Here is a 14,560-nt window from a genome sequence, read left to right as displayed (position 1 = left end):
ATTAATATGCTTGGATACAGCACTGTGTGAACAGACAGCTTCTTTAGCAATGTCCTTTTGTGGCTTACCTTTCTTGTGGAGGGTGTCAATGAATGTCTTCTGGTCAAATGTCAAGTCAGCAGTCTTCCCCATGATTGTGTAGCCTACTGAACCAGACTGTTGGACCATTTAAAGACTTAGGAAACCTTTGCAGGTGTTTTGTGTTGATTAGCTGATTAGAGTGTCACACCATGAGTCTACAATCTTGAACTTTTAGCCAATATTCAAATTTTCTGAGACTAAATTTTGGGTTTTCATTAACTTTTTGCCACAATCAGCGTTAAAAGAAAAATAAATAAATGCTGGAAATAGGTCACTCAGTGCGTAATGAATCTATATAATACGCTAGTTTCACTTTGTGAATTGAATTACTTAAATAAATTGACACACACACACACACACACAGGGGTGGAAATGTATTAGATACAGGATCCCAGCAGTAAGTATCCTTGTACTAAGCCTATCATGTATGATACGTTCTGCTGAGACAATGCATCCAATGCTATTCATCAGTGTTGCTATAGGAGCCTTAGGCTGGATTCATACGAGCATGTTCGGTCCGTAAAGGACAGAACGTATTTCGGCCGCAAGTCCCGGGCCGAACACACTGCAGGGAGCCGGGCTCCTAGCATCATAGTTCTGTACGACGCTAGGAGTCCCAGCCTCTCCGTGGAACTACTGTCCCATACTGAAAACATGACACCTTTTAGTCAGTCAATGAATTCAGTTGTTTTATTCAGTACCATTGCCACAGGTGTATAAAATTCAGCCCCTAGACATGGTCGCCTTTACAAATATTTGTGAAACGATGGGTCAATCTAAAGAGTTCACTGAATTAGAGTGTGGTACTGTAATAGGATGCCATCATTGCAACGTCAGCAAGAAACTTCTTCCCTCCTAGATATTCCAATATCAACTGTAAATGGCATTATTGCAAAGTGTAAGCGTTCAGGAACCACAGCAACTCAGCCACAAAGTGGCAGACCATGTATAGTTAGGCCCTGTTCACACACTGTTTTTTGCAGGTAGAAAAAAATAATAAATAAATACGATTTTGATCTTCCGGCAGTATATTTTGTGGCGTTTTTCGCCCGCGGCCATTGAGCGACGTGGGAAATAACCGCAATGAAAAAACATTGATGTCAATGGGAGGTCAGAGAAGGTAATACCAAAAGAAAGGGCAAGTCACGGTTTTGGGCGCAGTTTCCGCATCAAAAACCGTTGCAAAATACTGTGTGAACTAGCCCTTACAGAGCGGTGTCGCTGAGTGCTGATGAACATAGTGCATAAAAGTCACTAACGCTCTGCTGACTCAATAACTGCACAGTTCTAAACCTTCCCTGGCATGAACATCCACACAAAAACTGTATGCCAGGAGCTTTACGGCATGGCTGAGCAGTTGCATACAAGCTTACATCACCAAGCACAAAGCCAAGCGTTGGATGAAGTGGTGTAAAGCGCGCCGCCACTGAACGCTGGAGCAGTGGAAACGTGATCTGTGGAGTGACGAATCATCCTTCTCTATCTGGCAGTCTGATGGACGAGTCTGGGTTTGGCGAATGCCAGGAGAATGTTAACTGCATCACTGCATTGTGACAACTGTAAAGTTTGGTGGGGAAGGGATAATGATATGGGGTGTTTTTTCAGGGGTTGGCCTGGGCTCCTTAGTTTCGGTGAAGGAAATTCATAATGTTTCAGCAAACAAAGACATTTTGGACAATTGTATGCTTGCAACTTTATTAGAACAGTTTGGGGAAGGCTCTTTTCTGTTCCAGCATGTCTGTGCCCCAGTGTACAAAGCAAGGTCTATAAAGGCGTGAGTTTGTTGTGGAAGAACTAGACTTGCCCACACAGAGCCCTGGCCTCAACCCCATTGAACACCTTTGGGATGAATTAGAACGGAAATTGCTAGCCATGCCCTCTCGTCCGACATCCGTGTCGGACCTCAAAAATGCCCTCCTGGATTAATGGGCAAAAATTCCCACCGACACACTCCAAAATATTGTAGAAAGACTTTCTAGAAAATTAAAAGCGGTTTTAGTTGAAAAGAGGGGGACCAACTTCATATTAAAGGGGTTTTCCAGCCAGTAAAAATTTATGGCCTATCCTCAGGGTAGGCCATCAATAGCTGATTGGCGAGAGTCCCGGGAGTAAGACCCCGACCAATCAGCTGTTTTGAAGGGCGTGCAGCGCTCGTACGAGAGCTGCTTCCCCTTCATTTCTACTTGCTCACTGTGAATCGTTGACCCACATGTAGCGGCGATTCACTGCTATTGCAGCCTTTTCTCCCATTCACTTCAAAGGGAGAAAAGACTGCAATACCTGTGGTCAAGGGTTAAGTGCTGGGACCAATATTATTCAACCAAATTATCAATAATATAGAGGAGGGGATTACTAGCATGGTTTCTATTTTTCAGTTGACATCAAGCTATGTAATATAGCTCAATCTATGAAAGATGGAGAAAAAAATATATATTTTTTATTCTTACTCTGCACTTTATTAACAGGTTCCCGACCGCTGGCTGTATTTTTACAGCCATTGGTCAGGGTCTCTGAAGTCCGCCGTATAGACTAATCACGACGGCACTTCAGAGAGTGTGCACACGCGATCGCGTGCACACAGCCCTGTGCCCTGGCTGTTGCCAACAGCCCTGGGCACTGGGCAGACTGTCAGGGGCCAATCTTTTGGTCCCTGAACATGCGATCGCTGTGACAACCAATCACAGCGATCACATGCATTTCAATGTAAAATATAGTGTGCACGCAATCGCGTGCACACAGTCCTGTGCCCACGCTGTTACCAACAGCTCTGGGCACTGGGCAAAGTATCAGGGACCAATCTGATGGTCCCTGAACATGTGATCACATTTGTTTTTATTTTAACATTTCTGGCAGCAACTCTCCTGCCTCTTCTTCTCCTCACACATTGTTTCAGTGTGAGGAGAAGGAGACTTAGAGTATGTTCACACGCCCTATTTACGGATGTAATTCAGGCGTTTTATGCCTGGAATTACGGCCGAAAATACGGGTCCAAAGCGTCGGGAAACATCTGCCCATTGAATTCAATGGTCTTACGGTGTTCTGTGCAGACAGGCTTTTTTTTTACGCTTTTTTTTGGGACGTAATTGGAGCAGTTTTTCATTGACTCCAAAACGCGAGTACGAGCAATTACGTCTGAAATTCAGTAGCGGTTTTCTCCTGAAAACAGCTCCGTAATTTCAGACGTATTTTACGTTTGCGTGTGAAGATGCCCTATGAGAGAATTGCTGCCAGAAGAATAATGTGAAAAAAAAAACAGCATTCACATGGACGTGTCCATTTTGCGTACGCAAAAAATGCTGCACTTTGCGCGCGCAAAAGGTCTGTGTGTGATCAGCATATGGTGCGTGGCTGCGTGATTTTGGCGCAGCCGGCATCATTATGACACTCTGGTTTTAAGTTTACAAACATGGTGCTTTTCGGTTTTCATTCATTTATTTTACTACTGTAGCGCGCATCACCCGGAAGTGCTTCCGTGTGCCGTGCGCGATTTGCACGCAGCCATTAACTTCAATGGGTGCGTGCTGCGCGAAACACGGCCAAATATAGGACATGTCGTGAGTTTTACGCAGCGCACATACGCTGCGTGAAATTCACTGGCAGTCTGAACGGCCCCATTCTTTAACATGGGTCCATGCGACGCACGTGAAAATCACGCAAGTGGCACGGACGTATAACACGTTCGTGTGACTAAGGCCTTAGGCTTTATTTACACGAATATGTGCGTATTTGCACGTGCAAAAAACGCTGCATTTTTTGCGCGTTGCAGTTCCGTTTGTCATCAGTGTTTGGTGCATGACTGCGTGATTTTCGCGCATATGGCATCCTTATGACACGCGGTTTTGAGGTTTAGAAAATGAAATGGAGGTGGTTTTTTTTTTCATTTCTTGAACAACTGTTGCGTGATGCGCAAAAAACGCTAAAGTATAGGACATGCAGTGAGTTTCACGCAGCGGACAAACGCTGCGTCAAAAACACGGAATGTCTGAATGGCCCCACTGACTTACATAGGTCTGTGCGACGTGCGGGATTTTCATCCGCGTATCACGGACGTCGTGTAAATAAGGCCTTAGGGGGAGTTCATACAGTTTTTTGCCGAGTTTGAGGCGGAAACAGCGGCGGAAAACGTGCCAAAAAAAAATAAAACGGCTGAAAATGCTTCCCATTGATTTCAATAGGAGGCAGAGGTGTGTTTTTCCCGCAAGCGGAAAAGCCGTCTCGGGGGAAAAAGAAGGGACCTCCCATTGACATCAATAGGAGGCAGAAAAAGCGTATTTTGCGGCGTTTTTTGCCCGCTGCGCTCAATGTCCGCGGGCGAAAAACCCAGCGAAAATCGGCATGCAGAGCGCAAAATCTTTTTGAGGCAGATTTTCCGCATGCAAAAAAACTTGAACCCAGCCTTACACATCAATACACTCTTTGTATAGATAAATTTCTATCTATACAATCTATCCATTTATCTTTTGTTCTATCTAATTTGCTATCTGTACTAGAATTTTAGAATAGGCAGGTAGAGATATATATATATATATATATATATACACACACATACACACATACCGTATATAATTATATATTCCCTATCTATCTCAATAGCGGTTTATTTATTTTTGTTAGCAGTAGTGTAGATATATAGATCTGATATAAAAAATAAAAAAAAAAGTAGCTTGTTTAGTTAGTGTTAGGGTATGTGTACACGATAACGGCAAATAATCGTAATTGCTCGTACTCGCGTTTTTCGCGGCGTCAATTACGGACGTAATTGGAGCAGTTTTTCAATGGAGTCAATGAAAAACGGCCCCAATTACGTCTCAAGAAGTGTCCTGCACTTCTTCTGACGAGCCGTCTTTTTTACGCGTCGTCGTTTGACAGCGATGCGTAAAATGACAGTACATCGCCAAACCCATTGAAAGTAATGGGCAGATGTTTGCTGACGTATTGGAGCCGTTTTTTAGACATAATCCGGGGAGTAAAACGCCCAAATTACGTCTGAAACTTGGTCGTGTGAACCCAGCCTTAGTGACATTATGGCAAGGAAGTTATTTAGCGCTGAGGAGGCATACGTAATGCTGTGGTCAGAGTCTGAGACCGCATCAGAGATGGCGTCAGAGATGGAACCTGTTTTAGGCAGTGACGATGATAGCGTCACTTCAGGTTCATCTTCAGGGGACGTTATCCCTGACGCAGTAGAAACTGCAGAACATGAAAGCGCAGGGTCTAGTAGCGCTGTAGCATGGGACAGCCTGGCCCTTCAGTTCAGGCTCTTGTATGGGCACCTGCTCCATCTTTTGGGCCTAGAATCCACGGATTTACTGCAACTCCTGGCATAACTGTGGACAATACAAATTTTGTCCAAATGGATTACTTCCATTAATTTATTACGGACGACCTCCTAAATATCATTGCCCGCAAAATGAATTTATATGCCGCTCAGTATAAGGCAGAAACCTTCATCCACCCATGCCAGAGATTGGACGCCCACCAATTTGCAGGAATTAAAAATAAATTTGGGTCTCACCCTAAATATCGGTATTGTAAAAAATCCCTACATTAGGTCTTACTGGTCAACAAGACCCGCTCAAGCTGCCCCAGTGTATTCTGCAGTAATGCCCAGATCTCGTTATGAAACAATAACGAGGTTCCTCCACTTCAACGACAACGCACAGGCCCCCCCAAGTACCGATGCAAACCGTGATCAGTTGCTCAAAATAAGACCGCTAATAAATTCCCTCAATCATTTATTTCCCTCCTCAACTTCCATGGCAGACTTAGCTTTCGCAAATATCTACCTTCCAAAAGGGCAAGATATGGCGTTAAAGAGGCTCTGTCACCAGATTATAAGTGCCCTCTCTCCTACATAATTTGATAGGTGCTGTAATGTAGATAACAGTGGTTTTTATTTTGAAAAACAATCAATTTTGAGCAAGTTATGCACAGTTTTAGATTTATGCTAATTCGTTTTTTAATAGAAAACTGTGCGTGTTTTTACTTTTTTACCAACTGGGCATTGTACAGAGGAGTGCATGACGCTGACCAATCAGCGTCATACACTTCTCTCGATTCATTTTTAGCAGTACTCGCAACACAGCGTGACAGACGCTTGGAGGGATGTCGTCGCCTCCTGCTGGAGCAGGGAGGTGTGTTGCGGGGACCGGAAGTACCCTGTCCGTATCCGGTGGGGGGGGGGGGTCAGTGGCCATCTTGCCCGCCCATCGTGAATCGGGAGTGGATGGGGGCTGGCGCTCCAGAGGATTCGGAGGACAGTATCGAGGATGCAGACCGTCCTGGGACAGAGGAAGAGGACCATTTGTAACTTTATGCCACGCCAGAAGCGGGTGGCGGTGCATTGGAAGGGCCGGTATCGACTGGGGCTCAAGCGGCTTCAGCCAGGTCATCTGCCATCTGTGGGGCTAGGGCTCTGCTGGCTCATCACCCCCCTGGAACGCCGCGATCGGAGGGGATATCGGCTGGATCCATGGAGACGGCTGCTGGGATGTCATCTCAGGGATGGCCGGGTGAGTCTACCACTATTTCTGTTCCGGGGACAGGTGGGGGAAAGTTTTCTATGCCTAATATGCAGTTGTTTAAGGGTATGCAGGAATTTTTTAGTAAGGGTATAGGGGACGTAGGTCAGTCCCTGGTGAGGGTATGAGGTGCTGCTAGTGAAGTGTGTGGAGGCGAGACTGCGGGAGGGATTGCAGTTGCTAGTGTGGTGGAGCCTGGTGTGGGGGCTGTGGTGGATGTGGATAAGTCTGTGGACATGGGAGCCAGTATTTCCAAGAAGGTGGTGGATGACGTGCATTTGGCTGACGCTGCGAGAGGCGAGGTGTATGTGTGCTTTGAGGGCCCACTTGGGGTGCATTTGAAATCTGAGATTAGAGAGAAGATATGGAAGGACGAGTAATTTTTGCCTTGTTGCCGTTGGAAAAGTTTAATTTTGACTAGGTGAAACCCGAGGATAGTAAAAAGGAGGAAGAGGAGCGACGTCATTATAGGTTGATTCCTCATAAGTTTGCAGATTGGCTTCAGGTCTTCACCATTTTAGCTAGCGTGGTGGGTGAAGAGGCGCCGGAAAATTGTTTAGTGCTATTTTGTTACATGGACTCTGTGGCGGAGGTGTACAGGGTGTACGGGGGTAACGTATGGTTGAGGTACGACGAACAATTTAGTCAGCGGAAGGCAGTGCGGCCTTCCTCGAGATGGGATCACAAGGACATTAGTCTTTGGATGCGGTTAATGTCGGTTCCGAAGCAGGGGCATTAGCCCTTTCGTGACGCAGTCGGTGGTCAGGGGTCAGCAACGGGACGGTCAGCTGCATCTGGGAAAGGATGATGCTGGCAATTCAATGAGGGACATTGCAAATTTGGCTCCAAATGCAGGTATAAAGCATGACTGCTCCAGTTGTGGAGGCGCCCACGGTTTGTCCAGATGTTTCAGGAAGCATAAGGGCAAGCTTGGAGATGCTGAGAAGAAGAGGGGCGACGCCGGTGAGGGTAGAAAAGATGCTCCCGTTTTTAAAGGCATATCCAAATTAGAGGGTGGCGGATTTGTTGTTGCGGTGCTTTTAGAGGGTTTTCAAATTCCTTGTAATTCTACAGGCCGGCAGGTGGTGACACGCAATTGGTCATCTGCTTTGGCATGGCCTGATATAGTTACAGATAAATTGATGAGGTGGCTTTGGGCCACATGGCTGGCCCGTCCCCCCGTCAAATTATTGAAGGCCTCATATTTGACTTTCAGGACACCAGAGAACGCCCAAAGTCTGGGGATGTCAAACGATTGACTGAAAGACATTTTATCACTCGCATTCCCCCAACACAAACTAGAAGCAGCCCCCAGAAAAAGTGCCGCGTCTGCAGAAAAGACGGGCACCGCAAAGATTCCTGATATTTCTGTCCCTCACAATCAGGCCTGTGCATTCACCCATATTTTAAAAAATACCATACTGTTCTAAATTATTCGATTTGAGCCAATTAGTAGAAAATATATTTGCCCTACATTACATTTTTATTTTTCCAATGATTTTACTCCAAGGGTGAGGGGAGGGAATGGGTGGGGGGTGGATGTCATGTTTGCATATTTTCTAAAGTTCATCTGCTGTATATATCCATTTGCATAAACCTGCAATTTCTTATTTTGGGAAACCCCAAAAAATAAATTCCCATTATACCCCTAGATGAATATTTTGGGATCTCTGCTTCAAGAGCAGATATTTTGAAAGTGTTATAGAAACTCTGCTGAGTTTTGTAAAACCAGCTTTGAAAAAAAGTGATTTGTGAAATAATCTTCTTCTATCGTCCGCCCTCCTACATCTGTGTGATAAATAAGGCACACATATTTGGTATCTCCATGCTCAGGAGAAGTGGAAGAATGTGAAAGGAGATTAATTTTGGCCGTGGTCTATACTGTGTGTGAAAAATGCTGGTATAAACTGACGTATTTGCTAAAAAAAAAGGCAAATTTTATTTTGTTCCATCTTATTCAAGAAACTTTCAGACGAAAACTGGACTTTCTAAAAATATGATAAACCCATTGACGAAAACATTGTTTGGTCTACTTGTGTGAATGAAGTCATTTATGGGGTGTTTCTAATGTTTCAGCAGCATTACGCCCTCCAGAAAACCGTATGCTGCTATAAAATCAAGTGCAGAATTCCTGGACCGAAAAGTCCAAAAAGCCTCCTTTTATGCCAAGCCCTGGCACATGCCCGCACAGTGAATAAAACACACATATTTGGTATCCCCATGCACAGGAGAAGTGGAAGAATGTGAAAGGAGATGAATTTTGTCCGTAGAAAAATGCTAGCACAAACTGACGCATTTGCTAAATTCTTGCATTTTTTTCCAGCTTTGCCCACTTTAGAGAAAAAAAATAAAATGATATATACGGACAAATGCCATTAAAACAAAGCCCCATCTGTCCTTTAAAAAGAGTGTAAAATTCAAAGATGAACTTTATTCACATGTAGAGTTAGAATGATTTAAAGATGCACATAGAAAAATGGTGACATTTTCTCTGGTCATTTAGCTGTAAAACCGCGTAGTCCTTAACCGGTTAAACTTTTTAATCAACTTTATTTAAATGTACTTAAATTATTTTTTTTTAGTCCTACTAGAAGACTCCACAATGCGATCTTCTGATCATTGATATAATGCTTTGCTATACTTCGTACACTAAAGCATACCTGCCTGACAGTTTAAAACTTTAACAATTTTAAAAAATTATAGATATCCTGGAGCACTACCAGCATACAAGGAATCCCCAACACAGCAAAAAAGATTCCTTGGACAAGGGAACTCACATTTCCAAAGTACAGAAAAAAATAACCGCAGCACTCCAATTGAAGAAAAAAATAAATCGTACTTGAGAAAGACCTTATTAGTGTTTAAACATTTCAAGTCATGCTTGATCAATAAACAAGTACAGAGTTTTATGTTCAATTAGAGTGCAGCGGTTTTTTTTTTTTTCTTTACCTTTAGTAGGGAAGAAGAAAGACGACAAATTCTCTCTCCATTTTACAGAAATTTCAGATACCCCAAAGCGCCTCCCATTTATGTAGCAGGTTGAAATTTTTAGCTCTTATCTTCTCATACATTTTTATTTTAGGAACAAGATTTCTCCATTCCTGAAAAGAGGATGGAGACTGTGCCATCCATTTCCTTCCAATAACTAATTTAGCGAGCAGTAAAACTCTCAAGATGAGGCGAATTTGCGTTGGCAGTGTTTTCAATGTGAGCCATTTTTCTTATTATTGCTGTATACGGCTGACACTGAAAACAGATAACTCCATGCTGACAGTCAAGGGGGGGGGGGGGGGTAGTGAGATGACATAAGGAGAGCAGGAGGAAAAGGAACAATTGCAGACTGGACATAAAGCTACGGTGTATTAGCGGTGACAGAGAAGGGTCTGGCTTATCTAATGAACTGAGTCAGGCAGCCAGCCCCTTTATCACATGAACGACACACAGAAAGAGAGGGTAGCTCCCGGCATCCTGAGGATGTGTTGGCAGGGGAGAAGTTCCACTTCTGCTACCGCAGTTTCAAAAGTAAAAACTATATTAGAAAAGGTCTCCATTTTACATTTCCTAACCAATTAGGAACATCTTATTTCACTGGACAACCCCTTTAATGACCTTGTAAAGTGCTTACAAAGGAAAACGTCAATATTTGCAGAGGAGCTCTGTAAAATAATTAGCACAGAGTAGGATAATATAATACTACAGAGGGATGTGGGGAAACTGGATGTTTGGGCAGACAAATGGCAAATTAAGTTTAATGTGGATAAATGTAAGGTTATTCACTTAATAGTAAAAGAATAGGTAAAATTGCCACTGAAAAAGCCTTAGAGATTTTGGAGTACAGTAAACCCAACTTAAGTAACCAGTGCCAGGCAGCTGCTGCCAAGGCACATAAAATCATGGGATGCATTAAAAGAGGCATAGACGCACAAGACAAGAATTTTGTTTTGCCTGTATACAAATCACTAGTCAGACATGAAATATTGTATACAATTTTGGGCACCCGTGTATAAGAACAACATAGCTCAACTAGAGCGGATGCAAAAGAATGTCACCAAGGTAATTTAGGGAATGGGGGTATTGAAGTATCAAGAACGGTTATCAAACTGGGAGTTATTGAGTTTAGAAAAAAAAAAAAAAAAAAGAGGGCTTAGGGTTGATTATAATGTACAAATATATGAAGAGTACAGTACAGAGATTGTTCTAATTATCTTTTTATACCTAGGCATGTCACCATGACAAGGGGGCATCCTCTATGTCTAAGGGAAAAATCGGTTTCATCATATTCATAGATGGTGTACTGTAAGGGCAGTGAGACACTGGAACTCTGACACAGGATGTTGTGTTAGTTTATTCAGCAAGTTCAAGGAGGGCCTGGACACCATTCCTGAAATATATAATATCACAAATTATGGGTACTAAATTCTGTTGATCCAGGGATTTATTCTCATTGCCCAAATGAGGCAATTGGCATCAGACTCATGAGGGTTTTCACCTTCCTCTGAATAAAAACGGTAGGACTAAAGGTTTTCAACTTTATCAACTATGTAACCATACCTCCCAACTTTCAAATATTGCAAAGAGGGACAACCGTGTTGTCAACATGTAAATTTTATCCCTTTTAAGCCACGCCTTCAATCCCGTCCATACACACCCGATTTAGCCCGCACAGTATCATGGTCCCATAGTACCTCCCACACAGTATAATGCCCACACAGATGCCCCCATACAGTATAATGCCCCATAGCTGCCCCATACAGCATAACGCCCCCATAGCTGACCCATACACTATAATGCCCCCATAGCTGACCCATACACTATAATGCCCCCATACAGTATAACGCCCTATAGCTGCTCTTACAGTATAATGCCCTATAGCTGCCCCCAAACAGTATAATGCCCTTTTAGCTGCCCCTAGTGCCAGTGCCAATGTAGATAGTGCCACACACAGTGCCCAAGTAGATAGTGCCACAACCTGTGTAGATAGGGATACTCCCCCTGTAGTCACTAGGACTCCCTCTAGGGGTGGAATCCCCAGCCATAGTGTCAGCGACGCTCTGCCCGGGGATTCCGCTACAGGAGAAGCTACTAACGTCACTGTCCATATATGGTCAGGGATTCAGTCTTGGAGCAAAATTAAAGGCCAGAGCGTCGGCAATGCTCTGGCAGGGGATTCCGCTATGGAGGAGCCACTGACATCACTGTGTATATATAGACAGTGACGTCAAGGGCTTTCCCGGGCTCTGTGCTTAAAGTAGCGCTGTGCCCGGAGAGTCCTCTGTACTAATGCTGAAGCAGGGCCCCTATAGAATCCCCATACAGTATAATGCCCCCATAGCGCCCACCATACACTATAATGCCCCCACAGCTGCCACCATACAGTATGCCACATAACCAAACCGAAAAAGCAACATGAATCAATATAACCCAATATAAAGTAAAAAATATATAAAGTTCAATGGGTTGATTCAAGGGTGTAAAACCCAAACAGCATCACAACTGAATATATAAGACCAAAAAAGAATAAATGCTGAGAGACGAGAAAATAATGAAAAATGCTAAATACTTTATTAAATATGAAACAAGTAATACAATGATAAAAAAAATCCATAGACCAACAGTTAAAACACGGAAACTCAACTGGGAATTACCCAAATATACACAATTAGCTATTGAAATGGGTGGGTCCCTTTAATAGAAATCGTATATATTAATGTATGTGATGATATCAAGTATGAGCAGCTTGGATAAGCAATTTCAACATATACAAGCATAGCCCAATGGCACAACAGTGAGCATAATATGGGCACGAATAATAGCCAGAAAATTCAACCAATACATAACATTTGAATCAAAAATGCAAACAAGAGTACTGGGCACCACACATATGCTGTGTGTGTGTGCAAGATGAATGAACATGCATAGGCAACAGTAAGAGAGGTATGTTAAACAAGTAAACGGAACATGAAGCGAAAGTCTAACATACCCATATTAAGAGATGGGACGAGCCACAGCTGAGATCCACCCCAGTTGTGGCTCATCCCGTCTCTTAATATGGGTATGTTAGACTATTAAGAGCCGGGACGAGGCACAGCCGAGATCCACCCCAGAATTTATATTACAGTGTATGCACTATACAGTATGTGCTCACACTATTTAACCCAATTTATAATTATTATCATTTCATTTTGATCCACTTCAGTGCAAAACAACTTTGTATCATAAGCACTCTAAGGCTGGGTTCACACGAGAATGTTCGGTCCGTAAAGGACGGAACGTATTTTGGCCGCATGTCCCGGACCGAACACACTGCAGGGAGCCGGGCTCCTAGCATCATAGTTATGTACGGCGCTAGGAGTCCGTGCCTCTCCGTGGAACTACTGTCCCGTACTGAAAACATGATTACAGTATGGGACAGTTGTCCCGCAACGAGGCAGGGACTCCTAGCGTCGTATAGAACTATGTACGGCTCCCTGCAGTGTGTTCGGTCTGGGACTTGCGGACCGAACATGCTCGTGTGAATCCAGCCTAATGCTGATATACGGAGACTAATGTCGGACACATCTTGCCCTTGTCCTCACCTGAAGCTTTGAAAGCTTGCAACACTGCTGCAATGACTTAATACCCACTATATAGCCATTTTTCTGAATTTCCTCCCCACCTTCCAAAAGCCATAACTTTATTTTTCCATTAATATAGGGCTTGTATTTTGTGGGACGAGTTTTCACAGCACCATTTATTGTACCATATACCGTCCGTAATGTACTGGGAAATGGAAAAAAAAAATTTGACTTTGTGGGGTGGAATGGGAAAAAAACTGTGGTTCCTCCATTGTTTTATTGGGTTTCTTTTTTTACAGCGTTCACCAAGCGGTAAAAAAAAAAAAAAAAGAAGGTTTATTTTATTCTGCAGGTTAATGTGATTAGGACAATACCACATTTATATAGTTTGTTTTAGGTTTTGCAAGGGAAAAAAAAGGCAAATTGTTAAAAATAAAATGTGTTTTGTGTTCCCATATTCTGAAAGCCATAACTTTTTTTTGTCAATTGAGCGGCGCTTATTTTTTGCAAGGCGAGCTGTAGTTTCTATTGGTACCATTTTGGGGTACATGAGACTTTTTGATTACTTTTTTTTTCATTTTTGTGGGAGACGAGGTGACCAGAAAAAGAGTTTCATTTTAATTTATTTTACCATGTGGGTTAAATAATGTTACACTGTAATAGTTTGAATTTTTACGGACGCGGTGATATGAATTATGTTAATTTTTTTTTACGCTGCTTTTGAAGAATAAAAGGTGACAAGGGTTTTTTTTTTTTTTTTTACTTATATACACACACACACACACACACACACACACACACTATATATCATTTTTTTTTTTATTAAACTGTATTTAACTATTATTTTATTAGTACACCTAGGGGACATTAACCAGCGATCATTGGAGTACAAGTAATAGGAGTACAAAGATGACAGACCTAGGGGCCTACATTACGGCTCCAGGCTGCCATGACAACTGTTAGCATCCTGCGATTGTGTTGCCTTCGGGGCCAATTGAACGTCAGAGTGGCCCACCCCCTTATTCTAATGGCTTAGATGCCACGGGCACGACCTCTAAAGGATTAGATGAGCGGGATCCCCTGTTTATGGCCTCTGTATCCCCCTGCACTTCTTTTAATAGTAGATATTTTTGATAATGTTCATTTTCTAATATCACCTATGGAAAAACTTAATATGAATCTTAACTTGAACTTCTTGAAAAGTGTACTCACTCAACTTGCTGATGACAGGAAGAAGACCACCCCATGTTTGTAAATACTCTGCTCTAAACCCATCCAATGAAAATAAGATGACTGGAGGCCGAGAGAACCTGTGAAATATTAAAAAACAAAATATATAAATATATTATATATAATTTTATCCTTAGAACAGTTCTTTTCTGAATTTTTATTTGCTCATTCCAC

At 42.8% G+C, this 14,560-nt stretch overlaps 1 protein-coding gene across 1 annotated transcript in view; it reads right to left on the bottom strand.

Moving 5' to 3' along the window:
* ENPP1 (ectonucleotide pyrophosphatase/phosphodiesterase 1) overlaps positions 1-14,560 on the bottom strand; it is a 117,775-nt gene that overhangs the window by 69,322 nt on the left and 33,893 nt on the right. Inside the window, exon 6 of the mRNA XM_075862389.1 lies at positions 14,369-14,466. Coding sequence (XP_075718504.1) covers positions 14,369-14,466 — 98 coding nt within the window. The remainder of the gene's footprint in view (positions 1-14,368; positions 14,467-14,560) is intronic.

Source organism: Rhinoderma darwinii, chromosome 4, assembly GCF_050947455.1.
Source record: "Rhinoderma darwinii isolate aRhiDar2 chromosome 4, aRhiDar2.hap1, whole genome shotgun sequence".
NCBI classification, from domain to species: domain Eukaryota; kingdom Metazoa; phylum Chordata; class Amphibia; order Anura; family Rhinodermatidae; genus Rhinoderma; species Rhinoderma darwinii.
Note: the sequence above shows the minus strand (reverse complement) of the source record. Positions and strands in the feature narration are given on the sequence as shown.